The 24971-nt window shown below is 39.1% G+C and overlaps 1 protein-coding gene and 1 pseudogene across 1 annotated transcript; both read left to right on the top strand.

Moving 5' to 3' along the window:
• LOC126074056 (olfactory receptor 7G2-like) overlaps positions 1 to 24971 on the top strand; it is a 678546-nt pseudogene that overhangs the window by 608145 nt on the left and 45430 nt on the right.
• LOC126074034 (olfactory receptor 7D4-like) lies at positions 1215 to 2153 on the top strand. Its single transcript, XM_049881378.1, has one exon. It carries the CDS (start codon positions 1215 to 1217, stop codon positions 2151 to 2153), a length of 939 nt encoding a protein of 312 aa, XP_049737335.1.

Genomic DNA, 24971 nt, shown 5'->3' with positions numbered 1-24971 from the left:
CCATAGTTTAAAGGAGCTATTGATAAACGATGGACATGCAAGGCAGGTTTATTGTGATCGTGAAAAAAAAAAAAACAGAAGCCCAGACTTATCAAGTGCCTGCTCTATATCACAGGCACACCACTAGAAAAATGACATGCATCATCTCATTTAATTCACTCATCGATCTCATTATGTTGGGAATATTTAGCACTCTCATTTGAGAAGGTGGTATCTGCAGTTGAGAGAGATTAAGTAATTTTCTCATAGTCACATAGGTAGTAAGTTGGTAGAGACAAAATTCTATTCCAGGCAGTATGATTCAAACCCTCATTTTAGAAATCACAGCTTTATACTGTAGCTTTGGAGAATTATGTATCTAAAATAATTATCATAAAAAGAACAAATTAATAATAATAATGCCCAAGACAAGCCCAAGCCCATTGCCATTGATAATAAAACTATTATTAATTAGAAGTCGTGGTACCACAGTGGTTAACCACCCTAGTTTTAACCAAAAGGTAAGCGGTTTGAATCTACCAGCAACTCCACAGGAAAAAGATGTGGCAGTCTTCTTCCTTAAGGATAACAGCCCTGGAAACATGGTGGGGCAGTTCTACTTTGTCCTATAGAGTTGTTTTTGTTAGAATCAACTCAACGACAATGGGTTTGGATTTTTTTGGGGGGGGGGATTATTGTTAAAACAGATCCTCCTGTTCACAAAGGCATTTCTAAACCTTGCAAAGAAGGTAATAGCAATAACCAGATTTTTTAAAAAAAGAAAAAAAATAAGGCACAGAAAGTTAACTGTTACATCAATAGGATGTGACAGGTCACATTTAAGACATGGATTTTCAGCTCAGACGACCTTTAATCACTAACATAGAATTACCAGAATGGAGGAGGCATGGAGATTATAAGGGAAAAGATCATACTTGGGAGTTCACATTACGTGTTTCCAAATAGCTTGGAAATTGGTTTATGAGTATAGATTCAAATAGGATAATTAGAACCAGTGAATAGAAGCTAAAAAGAGAAATTTCTGCTGAATCAGAGTGTCTGAATAATTATATATGTTTAAAATAAAAAGGGCTACCTGTAAATGAGAGCCACAGTCAATGGAAGGACTCAATAACAAAATGCAGGTGGTATTGTAAAGGTGATGACTAGCTGAGATGCCATTTTGCAGTTCATTGAATGTTGCTCTTACCTTCCCCAGCCTACACACTAAGTACATGGAAGCAGAAAACCAAACAAAATTTTCAGAATTCCTCCTGCTGGGCATCTCAGAGGATCCTGAACTTCAGCCCCTCTTCTTTGCACTGTTCCTGTCCATGTACCTGGTCGCTGTGCTTGGGAACGTGCTCATCATACTGGCCATTACCTCTGACCCTCACCTCCACACCCCTATGTACTTCTTCCTCTCCAACCTGTCCTTTGTTGACATCTGTTTCGTTACTACCACGGTACCAAAGATGCTGGTGAACATCCAGACACAGAACAAAGACATTTCGTACATAGGATGCCTCATTCAGGTGTATTTCTTCATGATTTTTGCTGGACTGGACAATTTCCTCCTGACCATGATGGCCTATGACCGATTTGTGGCCATCTGTCACCCCCTGCATTATATAGTCATCATGAACCCCCGGTTCTGTGTCTTGCTGGTTTTGATGTCTTGGGTCATCATTTTTTGGGTCTCCCTGCTTCATATTGTCTTGATCACACAGCTGAACTTCTGTATAGACACTGAAATACCACATTTCTTCTGTGAACTGACTCAGATTATCCAAGTGGCCTGTTCTGATACCCACACCAATTATGTCTTCTTGTATGTGTTGACTGCCCTGCTGGGTGTGTTTCCCCTCTCAGGGATCCTCTTCTCTTACTCTCAGATTGTCTCCTCCTTAATGAGAATGTCGTCTGCTGGGGCCAAGTATAAGGCATTTTCTACTTGTGGATCTCACCTCTCTGTGGTCTTTTTGTTCTATGGGACAGGTCTTGGGGTTTTCCTCAGTTCTGCTGTGACCCATTCTTCCCAAAGAAGCTCTATTGCCTCAGTGATGTACACTGTGGTCACGCCCATGCTGAACCCCTTCATATACAGCCTAAGGAATAAGGATGTGAAGGGAGCCCTGAGAAGGCTTCTCTGTAGAGCAGCTTCTTGTCCATAATGATGGCCACTGGCCTCAGGGCTAAATGGGCTTCATGGTCCCCAAAAGCCAAATATCATGAATTTAAATATCCTGATTCCTTTTTCTTCCTCAAAAGACCTGCACCATTTCTTCCAATCCCAAAACAATTATAATTGGCCTTCTACTTGTTATTGTACCATTTTGACTTAGTAATTTTTTTGACTCTTCTTTCCTATGTGCTGTCCATAAAGTTCTTTCTTTGGTCAGCTTTCTTAGAGCCATTCCTGGAAAATCCAACCTTGGATTGACATCATTAATCTTGTTAAGTGCAGACATGATTTTCCCAAAAGTTAATCTCTCAACCATTGATGCATTTCACCTTCATTTGGTTATGTGTGTGTTTTTCCCTGAACAAAATAAAATTAAAATCATACAACAGTCATCACAAACTGCTTTCCCCATATGGACTGTCCTTACTGCTTTACACATATGATTTCATTTAACCATGGCAATATTTCTTTGAGATATATTCTCATTTATCCCGTTTTTCAGAGAAGAGTCTGAGATTGGGGTGGTTTCAAACTGGCAACCTAACTTTGCTATCCTACTTTGTATAGAAACAATGACGTGGTTTTCAAGTTCAAGGGTGGTAATCTAGATTTGACAGATGGTTTTTTCAGATGATTCATTGTAATATACTGCCTTGGATAATCTGAGATGTTGATTCATTCTTTGTGGTCCTTTCTTGGTTATTTTCTTCCTTCCTTTCCCCTTTCTTTTTTCCTTACTCTTTCTACTTCCTTATTTTATTTTACCTTTATGTCTCATCATTGCAGTTTTAAGATATACTCCCCAAGATAGTAAAACATGTAGTAATGAATACAGTGGAATAAGAGTTGTTCCCACAAGTGGTTTAATTTTCTGGGACTCTCTGGAGGTGTCATCAGGAAACGTCGTTACACACTTGTGGAATGCATTCAGATATTCATTTTTTGAGAAGCACATTGGTAGAACTGAGTCCGCCCAGTGATTGGTGACGTAGTAGATGTTCCTCCCACATTCCCTGGGCTCCTCTCACCATCTCTGTTGTACACTAGTCTTACTGCTTAGGGACAGCACCAGCTGGAACCTACTTTGCCAAATTCATGGTGGCAAATGTGACCCGTAATTATTTATTTCCGGGGTAGCCTTCACTGAGAGGTGTGGGATTTACCTCTTTACTTGGGAGTAATTCTTAGATGTGGATTTTGCACATTTTCCAAAATCTCCCCACAGGTTGAAAATTCTGCTCACTCACTGTGGTAGCTGACTTAATGCACACTTTACTGGATGTATTTTCTTTCCTGTGTCACTTCTCCACTCTCCCATACATATTCCTTGCTCCTTCAAGTAAATTGCTTGCACTTGAATCCTTGTTTCATTGTCTGCTTCTGTGGGAAGCAAAACTAAGACAGTTGATAAAGACCAACAGGCATTAAGGGAGTCATGAAAGGAACTGGGTTCTTTGGGGCCAATACAAAACTAAAAAAAGAAGAAACAATTTACTGAAAAATCTTAATTGGTTAGCTTATTATCTACTTTGTACAAAGTGAGGAGGAGGGCAGAGAGGTATTAAAAAAAAGAAAGAAAAAGATTTCAATTCCGAGTAGTAAGCAAAATCATACTGATATGTACTAGAAACTGTCGTAAACAAAAGTAAATATTTTCAACTCATCTTGAATGATTCTATCGAAAACTTTCTGAATGTAGCTTGGACAACTTTATTGAGGTACCATGAAATAGTCCCATTGTTATAATCCAGTGATTTTAGCAAATTTATTTAGTTGTACATTCGTCACCCACATCCAGTTTCAGAGAGTCAGGTATTACAGACAGAGTCCGTTTGGTCAGAGCGATCTTAGATTATTTGAATATATGGCATCCCTAATGACACAGGGGTTAGGCAGTGCTCCAGGTCCTATCAAAAATCTTTCATAAATATTTTATAAAGCAATATTTTGTATTGTTTTCCCAGTCTCCTCCAGTAGCGACCTCCTTTCCATAACTGTATAGGAAACAAGTAGATAAGGAGAGTGCCCTCCCTCTCTGTGTTTTTTTATGTTGAATAATTTATTAAAACACCCCCAGGAGTTCCAGATTTATCCTGTATGACTTGTTACCTTGAATATACTTATCATTGGGACTGCTTCCTAGTAGTATTTGGAAAAAATAGTGTATTTGTAAAAATTTAATGAGCATAGGGAGAATATCTGTCCTCTTTGTTTTATTTTCAGTGTCTTTCAATCTTAGACTTCCAGGAGATTTACTGGTACATTCATTTTTTTTTTCTTTTCTATTGTGATTTAAGTGAAAGTTTACAATTCAAGTCAGTTTCTTATACAAAAACATATACACACATTGTTCTGTGACCCTGGTTGTTCTCCCTATAATGTGACAGCACACTTCTCCTCTCCACCCTGTATTTCCCATGTCCATTCAACCAGCTTCTGTCCCCCTCCACCTTCTCATCTCGCCTCCAGACAGGAGCTGCCAATTTAGTCTTATGTATCTACTTGAGCTAAGAATCACACTCCTCACTGGTATCGTTTTATGTCTTATATTCCAGTAATCTTTGTCTGAAGAGCTGGCTTTGGGAGTGGTTTTAGATTCAGGCTAACAGAGAGTCTGGGGGCCATGACCTCTGGGGTCCCTCTAGTCTCAATCAGATCATTAAGTCTGGCCTTTTTACTAGAATTTGAGTTCTCCACCCCACTTTTCTCCTGCTCCATTAGTGACTCTCTGTTGTGTTCCCTGTCAGGGCAGTCACTGGTTGTAGCCAGGCACCATCTCATTCTTCTGGTCTCTGGCTGATAGAGTTTCTGGTTTATGTATCCCTTTCTGTCTCTTGGGCTCATAGTTTCCTTGTGTCTTTGGTGTTCATTCACCTTTGCTCCAGGTGGGGGGGGGACCAATTGATGCATCTTAGATGGCTGCTTGTTAGATTTTAAGACCCCAGGTGCCACTCACCAAAGTGGGATGCAGAACCTTTTCTTAATAAACTTTTTATGCCAGTTGAACTAGGTGTCCCCTGAAACCATGATCCCCAGACCCCTGCCCTTGCTACTCTGTCCCTCTAAGTGTTTCGTTGTATTATGGAAACTTCTTAGCTTTTGGTTTACTCCAGTCATGCTGACTTCCCCTGTATTGTGTATTGTCCTTCCCTTCACCTAAAGTAATTCTTGTCTACCATCTAGTTGGTGAATACCAGTCTCCCTCCTTCACCACCCTCATAGCCATCAAAGTGATATATTCATTTTATAGAAGGAATGTTTATTGAGAATCTACTATGTGTTAGGTGCTGGGGACAAAGTTGTGAAGAAAAAATAGATCCTGTCCTTATATAGCTTACATTCCATTGGGGAAGAAAAAACACAAACAAGTGAAAAAATAAAAAGTTTAGAATTACAGAAAGTGCCATAAAAAAAAAGAAGAAGCACCAAATAACAGAGAAAGATTGTGAGATTTATTTTAAATAACATTTTCAATAACGTAGTGAAATAATAGAAAACGGCTGGGATGTTTCAGATAATATTTTTAATCTTATTGTTTAACAGTCTAGAGCAGGGTTTCTCAACTTAAGCACTATTGATATCTTGGGCTGGATAATTCGTTACTGTGGAGAACTATCCTATACATTGTAGGATGTTTAGCACCGTCCCTGGTCTCTAATCACTACATGCCAGAACTCTACTCTTCATTTGTGACAATCAGAAGTGTGTCAAGGCATTACCAATTGTTCCCTAGTGGGTAAAATAGCCCATGTTGGGAACCACTGGTCTAAAAGGTGCAGGAGTTGATGGCCTTAATATTCCAGGAGACGGAAAATAGGAGACATAACATTTAAGGGAGGATAAAATATTGCGAAGAAAGGGAATTCCAGAACACTTAATTGTGCTAATGAAAAACCTTTACATAGATCAAGAGGCTGTTGTTTGGACAGAACAAGGGGATACTACTGGTTAAAAGTCAGGAAAGGTGTGCGTCAGGGTTGTATTCTTTCACCATACCTATTTAATGTGTATGCTGAACTGCTGAACAAATAATACCAGAAGAAGAACGGGGCATCAGGATTGGAGGAAGACTCATTAGCAACCTGTGTTATGCAGATGACACAACCTTGCTTACTGAAAGTGAAGAGGACTTGAAGCACTTACTGACAAAGATGAAAGACCACAACCTTCAGTATGGCTTGCACCTCAACATACAGAAAACTAAAATCTTCACAACTGGACCAATGAGCAACATCATGATAAATGGAGAAAAGATTGAAGTTGTCAAGGATTTCATTTTACTTGGATCTGCAATCAACAGCCATGGAAGCAGCAGGCAAGAAATCAAAAGACTCATTGCATTGGGTAAATCTGCTGCAAAGACCTCTTCAAAGTGTTGAAGAGCAAAGATGTCACCCTGAAGACTAAGGTGCTCCTGACCCAAGCCATGGTATTTTCAATCACATCATATGCATGCGAAAGTTGGACAATGAATAAGGAAGACTGAAGAAGAGTTGACGCTTTTGAATTGTGGTGTTGACAAAGAATATTGAATATACCATGGACTGCCAAGAGAACAAACAAATCTGTCTTGGAAGAAATGCAGCGAGGATGCTCCTTAGAGGCAAGGATGGCGAGACTGAGTCTTACATATTTGGACATGTTGTCAGGAGGGGTCAGTCCGTGGAGAAGGATATCGTGCTTGGCAGAGTACAGGGTCAGCGGAAAAGAGGAAGACCCTCAATGAGGTGGATTGACACAGTGGCTGCAACGATGCACTCAAGCATAACAACGATTGTAAGTATGGCTCAGTACTGGGCAGTGTTTCGTTCTGCTGTGAATAGGGCTGGTAATGAGTCGGAACCGACTCGATGGCACCTAACAACAGCAACAAGAACAAAACATCAGCTTATTATTAGGAATGGTTGAGTTATTGGAGACTACAGAATTCCTCACTGGTGCTATTATTTCAGATGTCAAATATAATGGTTTGGCATTCATCAGTCTGCACTTGTGGCAATGTAATCAATTAATTGCCCAGAGAGAGGGAGAAATTACTGTTTAGTCTAGAGTTAGAAAGAGATGACTCTTGGCTCAATCCTACCCATGATTCTTCAGTTCTCAGTTATAGTGTCCCCACCAGACATATGCTCTCATTGGACACTGTAGCCATCCATCACAATATCAGCCATCATTGTACACAATTATTTTATTGATGAATGTCTCTTGAAAATATCTACCTGACCTTTGGATTCAACCCATTCCTGATCCAACTGCCCCACAGAGTTTCCAAGGAGTGCCTGGCAGGTTCAAATTGCCGACCCTTTGGTTAGCACCTGTTGCACTTAACCACTATGCCACCAGGGTTTTCTGACGTATTAGTATTTTACACTATCACTTATCCCTTCTTTAACCTGTATGTTCCAATGTCTGCATGCAAGTTTATAATTTGCAATGTATTTAAACATATTCCCATGTCTTTCAATGTAAATAAGACTCACTCATCACCCCCATTCCTCTTTGAATATTGCTCCAAACTTTTAAATATTTGTTCTGCACTTGTTTTTTTTCTTTTCCACACTGCTTACTCTCTCCTCAACCAACCTGATCTGGAGTCTTTCTACCTCCATCTCGGTCACGCTCCCGGAGGTCTGCAGTGACCTTCTATCCTCAACAAATTCTAAGGGATGCTTTTAGAATTCACACTGCTTGATTTTTCATTAGCAAAGTTACTAATGACTGCATTCTTTTTCTTGAAGTAGGGACCTTATTCTGCTTCCATGATCTGCCAAAGATTGCTTAACCAAAATACATTCCATTTTTTGTCACAATGGGATTTTGAGAGTCACAGCTATTGATAGCATTAACACATCCCTTGTAGCATTAACATATCCCTTAGGGAAAGTAGAACCACCCCATAGAGTTTCCAAGGAGCACCTGGTGGATTCGAACTGCTGAGCTTTTGGTTAGCAGCTTTAGCTCTTAACCACTACTACACCAGGTTTTCCTACCTAACAACAGAGCACCAAAATATAAGAAGGAAACATGGAACTGAAGGGAAAATGGACAATTCTTTAATAATAGTTGGTGACTTCAATATACAACTTTCAAAAATGATTAGAACATCTAGACAAAAAAGCCAGTAAGGAAATAAAGAACTTGAACATTATTATAAAGCAACTAGACCTAAAAGATAATTATAGAAAATGCCATCCTTGCCCTTGCCTTTTGGCAAAAATTAAGGGGATAATTAATGTTATAGGATAAATATCTACTAGCTTACAGACTCAACATCAAAGTGGGAAATCTGGCTTAGGAAAATGAACCAAGTCAAATGAACATGTACAATAAGGACTCATCCCAGGCAGTCTCACATGACTGTGATGCCTCCACAGTTAGTTTACTTCTGGCTGTACCATAGGGTTGCCCCAGTATACTAGTTCAGCAGTATTATGGTGGAAGATAACAAAATGATATAAAAGGGAACAAAAGAATAAAAGAAACTCTTACAATTCAACAACCATATCCAAATAACGTAATAAAAACTGGGCAAATGATGTGAATAGACACTTCTTTAAAAGAGATATACAAAGGGTGAAGAAGCACATGAAAAATGCTCAACATAATTAGTCATTAAAGAAATTCATACCAAACCACATTGAGATACCACTTCACTTCCATGAGGACTATTTTAATAATAAAAGAAATAATAAAAGAGAAAATAACAGTATTGGTGAAAACGTGGAAATAAATCTGGTGGGAATGTAAAGTGGAAGAATTTTCCCTTTATGAATTAAGACCTCTAAACCTGAAGAGGCCAGAGTGGAGGAAATCTGAAGCACAAACTCCTCAAGTGTGTCACTGGGAGTGATTTTATGTTGGGTCATTTGTACTTTTACCCCTTGGTTTCTAGATCCAAGTATTCTACACGTTGGGAATACAGAATATTATCATTGTCATGGTTTTACAGTATATGCTAAATAAAACCCATGGAGCAAGAGAGCTGTGTGTCCTCTGGCTGAATTTTACTGTCAAAGTGGGGTGCCTCCATGCACTTATCGCTTGAGCTACAGAGCTTTAGAATACTTGCCCCAGCATGGTAGATTCAGGCAGTGAGGCTTGAGGGGCCAAGAGGCCAAGAAACCTGGAAGCAGAATCTGAACAGACCTCCTATCACCAAGAAAGCAGAGCTGGGAGCGGTGTGCATCCTTTGGACCAGGGTTCCCTGCACTGAGATGCTCCTAGACTGGGGAAGATTGATGAGAAGGACCTTCCTCTAGAGCTGACAGGGAGAGAAAGCCATCCCCTGGAGCTGCTGCCCTGAATTCAGACTTCTAGCCCAGTAGAACATGAGAGAATAAATTTCTGCTTGTTAAAGCCATCCACTTGTGGTATTTCTGTATTAGCAGTAACCGAAAACTAAGATAACATCTTTCTGGTATTCTCTGTTTTCAGCCAAGATCTGTCTGATACCAGCAATGATATCCCTCGTAACACACCCTCTTCGGAATCCAGCTTGAATTTCTGGCAGTTTCCTGTCAGTGTACTGCTGCAACCACTTTGGAATGATCTTGAGCAAAATTTTACTTGTTTGTGACATTAATGATATTGTTTGAAAATTTCTGCGTTCTGTTGGATTATCTTTCTTTGGAATGACCACAAATATGGATCTCTTTCAGCCAAATCTGCTGCCATCAAGTTGATTCCGACTCATAGTGACACTATAGGTCAGAGTAGAACTGCACCATAGCGTTTCAAAGGAGTGCCTGGTGGATTCGAACTGCCGACCTCTTGGTTAGTAGCTGTAGTGCTTTACCACTACACCATAGATTTTTGCATATTTGATTATATACTTATTTTGTCTTCTCCAGTCACCCTTTGAAATCTTCTGTTCAACTTTTTTACTTCATCATTTCTTCCTTTCACCTTAGCTACTATATGTTCAAAAGTAAGTTTCAGATTCTCTTCTGATATCCATTTTAGGCTTTGTTTCCTGTCTTTTTAGTGATGTTTTACTTTCTTTATGTATGATGTCTTTGATGTCATTCCACAACTCATCTGGTCTTTGGTCATTAGTGTTCAACGCATCAAATCTATTCTTGAGATGGTGTCTAAACTCAGGTGGTATATGGGATATACTCAAAGTCGTACTTTGGCTCTCATGGACTTGTTCTTGTTTTCTTTAGCCTCGCCTTGACCTTGCATGTGAGTTATTGATGGTCTGTACCACAGTCGGCCCCTGGTCTTGTTCTGACTGATAATATTGAGCTTTTCCATCATTTCTTTCCACTGATATAGTCAATTTGATTCTTGTGTATTCTGCTTGGCAAGGTCCACCTCTATAGTCATAAATTACATTTGGGGAAAAAAGGCATTAGCAATGAAGATGTAGTTGGTCTTGCAAAATTCTGCCACATGATCTCTGGTATCATTTCTATCTCCAAGGCCATATTTTCCAACTACCAATCCTTCTTTGTTTCTAACTTTCACATTACAGTCACCAGTAATTATAAGTGCACCTTGGTTGCATGTTTGATCAATTTCAGAGTGCAGGAGTTGGTAAAAGTCTTTAATTTCAATTTGTCATTTCCAGCATAGTAGACCATATGATCACCTTATTCAAAATTGCCAATACCAGTCCATTTCAGCTCACTAATGCCTAGGACATTGATGTTTATGCCTTTCATTTCACTTTTGACTATTTCCAATATTCCTGGATTCATAATTTGTACATTTCATGTTCTTATTATTTATGGATATTTGCAGTTGTTTCTTCTGATTTTGAGTCATGCCACATCAGCAAATGAAGGTCCTGAGAGCTTGACTCCATCCACATCACTAAGGTCGACTAGAGCTCAGGCTGCTAACCAAAAGATGGACAGTTTGAATTCACCAGCTACTCCTTGGAAATCCTATGGGGGCAGTTCTCCTCTGTGCTATAACATTACTATGCATTGGAATCCACTCAGTGGCAGGAGTTTTTTTTTTTTTTTTCTTGTCTGTCTACTTTGAGGAGGCAGCTCTTCCCTAGTCATATTTTGAGTACCTTCCAACCTAATGGGCTCATCTTCTGGCACTATATCAGACTATTCAGAAGCTTTTCACTACCTAATTTTTTCAGAAGTAGACCACCAGGTCATTCCTCTTGCTGTGTTAGTCTGGAAGCTCAGCTGAAACCTGCAGACCATGGGTGACCCTGCTGGTGTTTGTAATACCAGTGGCTTAGCCTCCAACATCACAGCAATGTGCAATCCACCACAGTACGACAAACTGACAGACATGAGGCAGGGTGGGGAGAAAGATAAACAGTATATGTTTTTGACAGTATAGTGGGGTCCTTCATCAGGGGGACTTGGTATCCCCTTGTGGGTCTATAAACTGGCTCAAGTCTTGGAATTGATTTAGGGGCCATGACTCTCTTATATGGCAGTTTGAGTTAGACTGCTGTTCACTTTACCTAGAATTCCTCTGCTTGTACAGTTCAAGTAAGTATTTAGTAGATTTTGTATCTCTTTCACTCCTAGACATACCATGACAAAGTATCCAACACCATAAGTTCATATGAGTCAGACTGTTCTGATTACTGCTTTGACTCCACTGTCATTTTGGTAACCATGCCCACCTTGTCTTTTTCAGTTGAGTGCATCCATTTGGCTCCTACCACCATGGGGTTCAACCAGCCCCATTGTAATTAGGTGTCTTCACTCAGGCTAATTCCCACTGTCAAATATGACTTACATAAAATAACAATCATAGCAATCTTCAAGGATGTTGAGGCTTCCTTCACAAATCCCTTACCATTGCAGTAAAAAGTGTGTCCTCTATCCACTTCATGTGTGAGTCTGTAAGTCTAACCTGATAAATCCACTCTAACATACCAATTTCCCTAAGCCTTTGGATACCTTCGTCTACAGTATATCAAGGCAGGCCTGGTACTTCAACTTGACTCAATGTAGGACACTGCCTAATCCATGCTTCAGTGAACCAACCAAAGAAACTGTTAGATCCTTTCCCAACCTCTTGAGCTGAAACACTGAATGAAGAATCTGTGCTTAGTGGGCCCATATCAATTAATCCAAACTAATCTAACTTTATGTTCCTTGTACCATTATCCCACACCCTTAATAGGCATTCTAACACATATATTTCCCAGGTTTCTGTTTGTACATATTAGAAAAATTAACATGTTCTTTTGGAGTGTAGTGTACCTCCTTCTGGGACACACTTTGTACTTCCCCTTTTGGGGATCACTGAGACTTAAGTCTAGTTACAGGTTTAGAAGCAAAAATGGGTGGTCAGTATTGGTCCTGGTACCATTCAGCAATGTCTGGCAGGGGAACCATCCCAGGAGATTCACCAGACGATGATTCAGATGCCAAACCAGTAAACATCTCAGACAAACGCTCTTCAGACACAGCTGCATTAATATCTTCAGGTGAGGGTGGAGGAGATAATGGTTTCACTGAGGAAGTTGGCTTAGCAGACAAGCAGGGAGTAATGCATTCAGATGGAAGTAACAGGGCTGGTTCTCTTGACAGGAGTGATTCAATGGAATTCAGAGGCTCAATGTCTCCAGATCCCTGATTATTTGCCCACATGTCCCTATCCCAAATTTCAGGGTCCCATTTCTTCTCAATCAATGCCCTCACTTTAACTTCAGACACCATTTGAGGTTGGGAAATCAGTTGGCTTTGTAATTCAGCCATTCTTACAATAAGACTTGATTTGGCTTTCAGCAATATCAGCTCTGTTACTTCAAGAAATAAAGATTCCCTTCAGGACACAAGAGGCAAATTTCAGGTCTTTTATGTGGCACTTGAGCTGTGACTCTGAAACCCTGAGCTCGTGTCTTTCTTTAACCACTTTTTCTGGAGAAACTAGGACCAACCAACCAGCTTGGTCACAATTGTGACAAAATTGTAAAAAAGTATCAAACATGCCACCACACAGAACCTTGCTTCTCCCGACTACTTCTTTCATTGGTAGTGATATTTTGCATATTAATATGGCCACCTCATTCCATAGATTAGCAGCACCCTCTTCACTACTGGAAGCAGAGTCATCAGCACCTTTAAGACTAGTCAGACTTGAAAACCAATTTAGAAAACTCATCCTTACGATTTTATTTCTCTAGAATCACTTGCAGTACCAAATGTCTTAGGCTGGGTTTTCTAGAGAAGCAAACACAGTGAAGCATAAGTATGTATATATATGTGTGTGTGTATGTATATATATATATACATACATACACAGACACATGCACATATACATACATATATACATATGTGTGTATATATACATATATATTTTGTTGTTGTTGCTAGCTGCCGTCCAGTCAGTTCCGAATCATAAATATCAAATGTACAACAGAATGAAATATTGCCTGGTCTTATGCCATCCTCACAATCTTTGTTATGCTTGAGCCTGTTGCTTTAGCCACTGTGTCAATCCATCTCATCGAGGGTCTTCCTCTTTTTTCCTGACCCTCTGCTTTACTGAGCAGCATGTCCTTCTCCAGGGACTGATCCCTCCTGATAACATGTCCACAGTATGTGAGATGTATTCTCACCATGCTTGCTTCTAAGGAGCATTCTGGCTGTACTTCTTCTAAGACAGATTTGTTCATTCTTTTGGCAGTCCATGATATATATATATATATGTATCTCAACTTGGCTGGGTCGTGTGTGTGTGTATATATATATATAGTGAGACAGAGAGATTTATTTCAAGGAAATGACTCATGCAGTTGTAGAAGGTGGCAAGTCCCAAGTGCGTGGCTCAGGAGTCAGGCTGGAGGCTTCTCCAGACTCCTGTAGTTGCAGGCACTGACAAACCCAAGATTGGGAGGTCAGATGGCAGGCTGCTGGCTCACAGGCTGTAGAGACATATGAAACTCAAGATCAGCAGGCAGTATGGAAGGCTGCTGGCTCAAGTCCCAAGGACCAGAGGCCAGATGAAGATGAGTCAGATGCAGGATCAAGAACAAGCAAATAAGTTTTGCCAGAATGTCCATATAAGTAGTGAATACAGACCACACTCCCAAGGCAATTCTGCTTATGACTGATTGGCTAATCACATAAAATCAAATCATGGATTATTACTACATCATTACATAACTGCCAAAATTACATCATTATGTAACTGTCCTACCACTGAGAATCAAGATCCAGCCAAGCTGACACGCAACCTTAACTGTCACAGTAATTTTTAGTAAAATGTGGAAGACGCATGCAGTGTGAAGGAAAACAAGAGTACTGGGAATGTTGTAGTGAAAAACCACTCAGGCCTTGAAATTAAAATTCAGAGAATTTCTTCTTTTGATGCTTCCTGCATCCTTCAAAATTTTACCAGTTGAATCCTTCAAAATTGCAACTTAAGGCTTGATTTTTTTCTTCAGTTCTTTTAGCTTGAGAAATGCTGAGTGTCTTCTTCTCTTTTGGTTTTCTATCTCCAGGTCTTTGCACATTTCATTATACTACTTTACTTTGTCTTCTTGAGCTGTTTTTTGAAAACTATTCTTCAACTCTTTTACTTCATCGTTTCTTCCATTCACTTTAACTAATCTTTGTTCAAGAGCAAGTTTCAGAGTCTCTTCTGACACCCTTTTTGATCTTTATTTTTTGTCTTTTAAATGACCTTTTGCTTTCTTCATGTATAATGTCCTTGATGCCATCCTACAGTTCATTTGATCTTTGGTCATTAGTGTTCAATGTGTTGAATCTATTCTTGAGTTGGTCTTCAAATTTATGTGAGATATACTTAAGACCATATTTTGGTTCTTGTTGACTTGTTTTAATATTCTTCAGCTTCAACTTGAACTTGCAGATGAGCAATTGATGGTCTGCTTCACAGCTGGCTCCTGGCCTTCTTCTGACTGATGATATTGAGTTTTTCCATTGTCTCTTTCCACATATGTAGTCGATTTGATTCCAGTGCATCTATCCAGTGAAGTCCGTGTTTATCATCATTTTTTATGTTGTTGAAAAAGGTATTTGAAATGTATGAGTCATTTGTCTTACAAAGTTCTATCATGTGATCTCTGATGTCATCTGTATCATTGAGGGCATATTTTCTAACTACAGTTCTTTCTTCTTTGTTTCCAACTTCTGCATTCTAATCACTAGTAATTATCAATGCCTCTTGACTGCATGTTTGATCAATTTCAGACTGCAAAAGTTGGTAAAAATCTTCAATTTCTTTGTCTTTGGTATTAGTGGTTGGTGCATGAATTTGGATAATAGTCATATGAACTGGTCTTTCTTGCATGCATATTGATATTATCTCTTCACTGACAGCCTTGTACTTTAGGAAAGATCTTGAAATTTTCTTTTTGGCAATGGATGCTAAGCCATTCCTCTTCAATTCGTCATTCCTGGTGCAGTAGATTGTATGACTGTTTGACTCAAAACGGCCAATACCAGTCCATTTTTGCTCACTAAAGCTTAGCATATTGATTCTTATACATCCCACCTCATTTTGACGACTTCCGATTTTTCTAGAGTCTTACTTTGTACGCTCTAGATTCCAAGTATGAATGGATGTTTTCAGCTATTTCTTCTCATTTTGTGTCATGGAACATCAACAAATGAAGGTCCCAAAAACTTGACTCCATCTACATCATTAAGTTCCACTCTACTTTAAGGAGGTGGTTGTTCCCCAGTCATATTTTGAGTGTCTTCCTAGCTAAGGGGCTCACCTTTGGCACTATATCTGACAATGTTCACCTGTTATTCATGAGGTTTTCACTGGCCAATTTTTTCAGAAGTAGGCTTCCAGGTACTTTTTTCTAGTCTTTTTTGGTTTGGAAGCTCTGCTGAAATATGTGTATAACATGCGACCCTGCTGGTATTTGAAATACTAGTAGCATAGCTTCCAATATCACAACAACACAGAAGTCACCAAAGTAGGACAAACTGAGAGATGCGTGGGATCAATACAATTAGTATGATAAATTCTGTGCTTATAACTCATGTGAATTAACAGGGGTGAATTCATGTAAACAAACTCATTAAATGTAATAAAACTTTTTTAACCGTGAGCATGAAGAGTACTTGAATAAGACAATTCATACTAGAGGGAAATCCCAGTAAACTTTGATTCTGGGAGAGCCTTTGGAGGTTGTTCACATCTTCAACCACAAGATAGAATTTGTCCTGGGGAAAAATCCCCGGAATGTAAACAAAATGAACATACCTCCAGCCTGGGCTCTAGAAAAGATACAAAATAGAAAGCCTATGAATGCGGTGACTATAGGAAAGCCTTAAGTTCAATCCTATATCTTAGGAAGCATGAGAAAACTCACATTAGAAGGAAGTCCTTTGAATGTAGTCAGTGTGGGAAAACATTTCAGAGCCACTAATCCATTAAATTGTACATGAGAACCCATACTAGATAAAAACCTTACAAGTGTAATCAATGCAGAAAGCCTATGCTCAAGCTATTGCCTTACATGACACAAGTGAAATCGTATCGGGGAGAAACACTGTGAATGTCATGACTGTGGAATAATCTCCTGGAACAGCTCACTGCTTGGACAACATGAAAGAATTCATTCTAGAGAAAAACCCTACAAATATAATCAATGCAGCAAAGCCTTCAGTAGGACTTTTAGGTTTACCATGAACAAGATTATACATACTGGAGAGAAATCCTATAAATGTATTGGTTGTGGGAAAACTTTCAGTGTTCTTCCATGCCTTAGAAGACATAAGTGAACCCCTCTATAGATAAATATTTTAAATGTAGCCACTGTGGAGAAGCAACAGATAATCAGTCATTCCTTAAGACACACCTGCAAATTCACACTGGAGAGAAACCTTACAAGTGTGAGGAATGTGGGAAAACTTTCAGGATGAGCTCTAATCTTACTATGCACAAGAAAATTCATACTGTAGTAAAACACTTTGAATGCATTAACAGTAGGGAAGCCTTCAGGAATTGCTCATGTTTTAAAGAAAATAGGAGGATTCACATTGGAGAAAAACTCTTTTCATGTAATCAGTGTGGAAAAACCTTCAGAGTGAAATGCTTCCTTATTCGGCACAAGGAAATTCACATGAGAATGAAACAATACAAATGAAAGGCATATGGGAAAGTCTTCAGTTATCTCTTATCTCATAGGAAACGTGAAAAATCACACCAAGGAGAAGAAACCTTTTAAATGTAGTCAATGTGGAAAAACATTTATTAGGCATGTATCTCTTAAACTACACATGAGAACTCATACTAGAGAGACATGCTCTGAGTGTGATCAATGTGAAAAATACTTTAGGATAAGGTGTAATCTTATTGTGCATAAAAGAATACATACCAAAGAAAAATTCTATTAATGCAATGTCTGTAAGAAAGCTTTCAGTAAATGTTTATTCTTTAGGCATCATCAAAGAACTCATGCTGCAGAGAATCCCTTTTAATAAAATCATTGTGGAATGGCATTCAGTGGACACTCATTCTTTAAGACATACAAGTGAATTAAACCCAAGAAAAATATTGTGGTTGTAGTGTGTTGCTATGATGCTGAACAGGTTTCAGTGGAGCTTCTAGACTGAGACAGACTAGGAAGGAAGGCCTGGTGTTCTACTGCTGAAAATCAGCCAGTGGTCACAATGATCATGGGAATGATGTGTGACCAGGCAGAGCACAATATTGTTTTCTTGTGCATGGGTTTGCCATGAGATAAATATTTTTGTCAGATGTACATGTTTTTCTTGGGTTTATACACAGGAGTGGGATTTCTGGCTCATAGGGAATACATAGGTCAGATTTGTTTGATACTGCTAAACAATTTTCCAACGTGGCTGCATCAATTTACATCTCAAGCACCTTGCCAATATTTTATGTCTGTCTTTTTCATTTTGGCCATTTTGATAAGTATGTACTGGTACCATGTTTTGTTATTTAGTTTAAAAAAAAAAACCTCAGATTTCATTTTCAATTAATTTTAAACTTAGAAAAGTTGCAAAGATAGTACAGATAGTTTCTGCATACCCCTCAAAGGTTCACATTGTTAATGTAATGAATTTATCAACTGCTTCCTTTATGGTTATTCTTTTTTGTGGCCTCCTCAATCAGATTATTGATTTTTGTTTTAATTTTTTTTGAACATTCAAGGTTTTATTATACCTTTTAAAAAACAGCTAAATATATGACAATTCCTACATCTAACTTTTATAAAATTCTTGCAGACCTAAAGCATTCACTCAGCACGCTGTGTTAGGGCTAGAGTTTAAAAATCACTTTCTTGAACAAACACACTTGCCTCTGTGATTGTCTAAGCCAAGTCATCAATCTCCATAGTATGTCCTCTCTTCCACCTCCTACCACTGATATATCCGAATCTCTTCCAGTGTTTTTTTTTTTTTTTTTACAGAGTATTAATGTTTAAAATGCTAAAGTCTATAACAGCGCAATTAAATGGCCTCCAGAGAATTTCATTCCTTCCTCAGCTTGAATTAAAATTTTTTCAAGAGTGACTTTATCATAGATTGAGCAGAGGATAGGCCTTAAGATCATTGGTTTTGATGTCTGTATTTTTCAGACAACTCCTAAAAGCCTGCTCCAGTGACTAGTAAACTGGCTGATTTCTTTGCTGCCTCTTTCTTATAATAAGCTCATTCATGAAAGGAGATTAAGAAAAGAGAAACATTTTGAAGTGTGACTTTGTGGAGATGATCCCATGACACATCATCTGCATCCCTGAGCCTCTGTCCCTCTTGGGACTCACACCACTGTGGTTCTATAGCCCTTCAATGATCACTTCTGGCTCAGAGAGAGCTGGAATCTGGTCTAAGGAGAATCTCACCAGCTCCCTGGAGGTCAGACGCAAGGATACAGGAGAGGGCTCCCCCACAGGGGAAAGAAATCATGGTGGGAAGAGGAGGGCTTATACCTGGCCTCTCAGGATCAGGGAGTCAGCCATCTAGGAGTTCTCCTCTTCTGTGAGCTCTGCTGCTTAAGAATTGGAGCTTCCTTGGGAAAGCAATGATAGTAAAAAATATAGTGAGGAGCTTTGGAAAATTGAGCCCTCAGGACCACCGAAACCGCAAATTGTTTTCCTTTGATCATCCCGCTCAACGGCCCTGCTTAGGGCAGGAAAAGGACACCTGAGTCTCCTCCCAGAGATGATCCCTCTCACCCAAGAGCCATGTGCCTCACTCTGTCCATCTCCCCTTCCTGAGGACAGGTTTTCCATCTTCCTCCTTCAGTATCCAGAAGAACACTGAAGAATCCTTCACCGATGGCTCCAAGGTCTACTGAAGTGCCCTGATTAGCATTTCATAATGCTGTGGGAAACTGAACAGGTCTTTCTTTTTACCAGCCTATCTGGAGGACATTCGAGAGGTAAGAGAAAGTTCAATGGGTTTACATTATAAAGGAGACCTCAAGTTAAACTATGATCCTCTTTTTGCTAATATTTACTTTCCCCCTTGCATCCAATTTACAAGCAGCTTTCATTAGTCCCATCTCCCTACTATGTGTTCTAAATTCCAAGGACTTTTTCTCCACCCACACACGAATTAGCCCTTCCAAAAATTTGATAAATGTTCTATCATTCTCTCATTTCTTTGGCCAGGAGTGGGGCTGGGGTGTGGTGAAGTTGCCTTTCCAAATTTCCCATTCCTGGTTCCAGAATTCACACTTAGAGAACCCTATCTCGTCCCTGTCACCACACTGTGAGTACCCTGGGAAAGGAGGTTGAGACCCATGTAGAATTGTTGTTCTACCTTTCCAGTATTTTTGTTTTTCTTTAAACAAAACAAAAAATACTATGGAATATTTTAAAACAGAGCAGCACAGTGAACCATAAAACAGCCATGCAATTACCTTCCAGAATTAATTAATACTGACACTTTGCCACCTTTTCAAAAATAAGAAAATATTACACATACATATGGAGTACTATTTATTTTTCTTTCTTCCTCCTCCTTTCCTTCCCATAGGTCACTACTCTCTGGAATTTGGTGGGTATTGACCATCCTTAGTTTAGCATGTTGTTTCATTTGAATGTGTCTACCAAATACTTCTCTACTATTAAAAAAACAAACAGAAAACTATCACACATCTAAATGTGATGATGGATGTTAGAATTAAGGAGGCAGAGCTTCGTTGGTGGGGGGGGGAAGGTCAGGATTGAGATTGTGCAGGAATACACAAAGGCTTCAAGAAGTTCTGCATTGTTTTACTTATTAAAAAAAAAAACAAGAAAGTAAGACACAGTGCTTGAATTTGTTCATACTGGCTGGTGGGTTCAAGCCCTTCATTGTCATCTTTTAAAATTTTCAAGATGCTTGAAATATAAAAATAAATGATAGTTATTTTGGGGTGTATTTATATTTCTATAAATTTCACTGTGCTATAGCTCTTATTTGTCAAATTGGCTTCCTCTCTTCATTTTTTTTCTTTGCTTAATTTTATACATCTGGAAATAATTTAAATATTTTGATTTGGAATACTTTTTACAAGTTAATTTAAATACAATGAAGTAATATTAAAGTAACATTTTCACACTATTCCATCACCTGACATTGCCATATTTTGTGTATCTATCCCCACACTGATGTGTGTTTAGGCTCTTTCCTCCCTCTGCTTCATTACACTAGGAGGGCTTCCAGTGGGAGCTGGAGAACATCTCTCCTTTGCCCAGTCCTAGGACATTATTCCTGGGGTATCTTCCCTCCTTTCCTCCTTCTTCCTCTTTCATTTCTGTTCTACCTCCCACTTCCCTCCTGGGCACCAGGAATTGGCGACAGCTAAAAACAATAACGATAGATCGTAAAAGTCATGGCAGGGCAGGGCTGAGCACTATGCTTGGTGCTTTTCCTTATTTCTTATTCCTGCAACATCCCTGTATATTTTTATAGGAGCCAGTTGCTATTGAGTTGGCTCTGACTCATGCCAATCCCATGTATGTCAGAGTAGAACTGGGCTCCACAGGGTTTTCAATGGCTGATTTTTCAGAAGTAGATCACCAGGCCTTTCTTGTGAGGCACCTCTGGGTAGGCTTGAACTTCAAACTTTTGGTTGCAGCTGAGCATGTTAACCTTTTGTACCACCCAGGGTCTCCTACTTTTATAGTAGTTTCCATTTTACAACTGAAAAAATTTGAGTCTGCTCATCGAGGATCAGAGACCTTTCTATGTCACAGAGCTAGCACAGAGGGTCCATGATTGAATCAGGGAGTGTCTGAGTCCTGACCTTATCTCTCTATGGTTGACATTTTTTATGATCAGTTGTTTTTTTTGTTTGTTCGTTTTTCTCCAGGAAAAATCAACTCCCTATTCAGGGCCTCAATCTGTGAAGCAATGGGCTGGATAATGTGAAATCACTGTCCCTTTCACTATACACATGCTGGGATTCAAGACACGGTTGCCCTAATTTGAGACGCTATTAAAGAAATTGCTAATAATTAGCTTATGAAAACAGTGAACAGATGCTTTGACATTGCCAGGGCACAGTAATTCCTTATTGTCTCTTTTGGGGACTCCAGGATCAATTTATCAAGAAACTTGGTAAGCCATAGGGGATAAGAGAGGCCTGGAGCTAGTCCTGAGATGGTTCACTGGGAACTTCTCCAGGAATCAGTGCCAAGCCTGAACTGGGGGCTGAGGTGGTGCAACTAGGAACAATACGAGGCACGGTCTGATATTCTGTGACTTTTACTCTCAACATTTTCTTTTCTAGTATTATCTATTAATTATGCAAATGAAACTGATGGGCTGAGACAAATAAAATTAAGAAGCAGATTGCCAGGCCTTTCTTTTAGGTATCTCTGGGTGAGCTCTTACCTCCAATCTTTTGGTTAGCAGCCAAGTGTGTTATCTCCACCTCCCAGGGACTGACTCCACGGGGTATAGAGGGATTAATTATTTTCACAAACTGGAATAAGAAAGGAAAAATGATGGGGAGAAAGACACTGATGGGATACATATGAAGAAAGTAAAGGGCAAATGAACCTAGCTTGACTATTTATGGGAATTAATTGTGATTCCTGTTAACATTTGAATATTTTTTCAATTTTTTTTTTTTTTGCTTTCATTCATGTAGTTAAAGACAGCTAAACAGAAAAGATCATGTGTTTTTACTATAGAAACTGTAACAGTGAGGAAGACTTAAGGAATTTAAAAACCCAAGTGTTTTGTCTTCTCTCTCAAACATAAGGGTTCACACCAAGTAACAAGTGCTGAGGTTTTACTATTAGCATGATCAATGCCAAATACTTTGTACTTATTACTGTGGGTCCCAACATTACTCTGTAAGCATAATTACTCAGGTGTATTTACTTCAACTTCCTTTTTTTATCCCTTCACCAGACATGTTGGCAGCTTACGTGTTAAGTGGCCTGAATATCAGGGTTAAGACATACTTTCTGTTTAGGACCCTGAAGACTAAACTTAAAACTTATTGCTACTTTGTTTTATATACTTAAGACTCTACTGTATTGTTTTCCTAGGGCTACCATAACAAAGTACCAAAGTACTGGGTGGCTTATAAAAACAGAAATTTATTTTCTCATAGTTCTGGAGGCTAAAAATCTGGAATCAGGCTGTTGGCTATGTTTATTCCCTCTGAGAGCACTGAGGGAGAATCTATTATTCCATGCCTCTCTCCTAGCTTCTGGTGGTCGCTGATGATTCTTGGCGTTCCTTGCCTTATAGATGCATCACCTCAATTTCTGCCTTCATCTTCACATGGCTGTCATCCCTTTGTGTCTCTCCCTGTCTCTTATCTTTTATAAGGACACCACTCATATTAGAGTGTGATCCACTCTACTCCACTATGACCTCATGTTAATTGATAACTGATAACATCTTCAAAGTCCCCAAAGTCAGTGTCACAGATACTGGAAGTTAGAACTTAAATATATCTTTTTGGGGGGACTCAATCCAATCTATAACACCCGCGTAGATAAGTTTCCTCTACCATTCTGTTCTGGAAAAGTGGCGTCAACCTACTTCAGAGAGGGACATTTCAGTCTTCAAATTATGAGAAAGTTACAGCAACATATTTGCCCAGCATCTCTCTATCTTTCCTTAAGGAGAAATATCCAGGAATTTGTGGGCACATTCTACAATTGCTACACTCAGGACTGGAAGGGTCACATGTTCTATGTGATGCAACTTCAAGGCAGCAGAGTCTCTATCAGCTTGGGTCCCTAGTTACCAGCATCTCTTAAAATCAATCACATAGGCAAGTAGCTTGTCTGGCCCGTAACAGATTCATACAAGCCTCTATTCTATCAGGCAGCATTTTCTAATCTTCATCAGGTCCTGAAGATTTCCCCTTTTTGGTGTTGTCACCTGAAACACACTAACCCCAGGACATGGAAGACTGAAGACCAGGGACTGTGCTTAGGATTTTATTTACTAAGTCACTAGAGTTGTTCAAGGGAAATCTGAATAATTTCATAGGAAGCTGAATTACAGACTTTTGGGAGGCATTACTACATAATGTTTAAGCATGCCTGTTCTGGAATAAGACTTTCTGGATCAAATCTCAGCTATGCTACTCACTGGCTGGGTCTTTGTGTAGGTTACTAAGTATCCCCTTGCCCAGTTTCCTCAAGCATAAATAGATGAAAGTGAAACCTAACCTTTAGGTTATACAAAAGGGATAAATGAGTTACTATTTAAAAAAAAAAAACAAACTATTTTATGGCTCTGCCCAATGGAAAAGGCTAAAAACAATGACCAACACATTGAAAACCCTATAGTGGCCAGACTGTGGTCTGTAAGTATCATTTACCACTAAAAAGAACCATGGCTTCCTGGAGAAACGGTTGGTTCAATATCTGGGATAGGAAATACATAAGATGGGCCTAGAATATCTTTCATACCAAAGTTAAGGGAGATATGAGATTGCCAGGCTCATTTCAGAAGGACTCAGGAGGCAAGGTGAAGAGATGCCTGCTGGCCAAAGATGGGGAAATTTGAGAATTAATATGAATAATAACTGAAATGAGTTGAAATGCATCAAATGTATTTACAATCCTAGAGTTCATAATGATACACTGTTTGTATAATGCTGGGAACTAACTTATTATTTTAAAAAGTGATGGGTACAGAAATCAAGATATAGCCTGATTTTAAGGTAATCATATATTTGATTAGGGAAAATTCCTCTTTATGGAAGTATTTCAGCCAATAAATGAAAAATAAAATGAGAATATCAGCATTTTGTAACCCCAATAACATAATGGCTCCAGGCAATAATTATCATTAAAAAATACGAAAAGCAGTCAGTATGTGCTTCCTCATGAAAATACATAGGGTGTTTGCCAAAAATTGTACCTAAATCTAATCAAGCAAACTTTTTCCATAAAGACCTAGATAATAAATATTTTAGGCCTCTGTCACAACTACTCAACTCTGCTGCTGTAGCACATAAAAGCCATGGACTGTGTGTAAACAAATGGTTGTGTTTCAATAAAACTATTTACAAAAACCGGCAGGACTTGAGCCACAAGTTCAATTTTGCCAACCTGTGTTCTGGAATACAGCCTTAGTATTTTCATCCTGGATTGATTATTTGCTGGAAGCCCTGGTATAATCCTAAAGGAGAGCAAAATGTCTTGTTCCTATTCTATTCTCAGCAAGTAGCCCTACTTGAAAAAGAATACTAAACCAAAACCAAACTAGTTTCTAATGAGTCAGTTTCGACTCATGGTGACCCTGTGTTTGGTAGAGCAGAACTATGTTCCATAGGGTTTTAAATGGCTGATTTTTTTTTTTTTTTTTTCAGAATTAGATCATCAGCCCTTTCTTGCCAAGGAGACTCTGGGTGGGTTTGAACCACCATCCTTAAGTTAGTAGTCCAGTGCTTAACCATTTGC

The sequence above is a fragment of the Elephas maximus genome, chromosome 3 (genome assembly GCF_024166365.1).
Source record: "Elephas maximus indicus isolate mEleMax1 chromosome 3, mEleMax1 primary haplotype, whole genome shotgun sequence".
NCBI lineage: Eukaryota > Metazoa > Chordata > Mammalia > Proboscidea > Elephantidae > Elephas > Elephas maximus.
The sequence above is the reverse complement of the archived record's forward strand: the minus strand, read 5'-3'. Positions and strand labels throughout refer to the sequence as shown.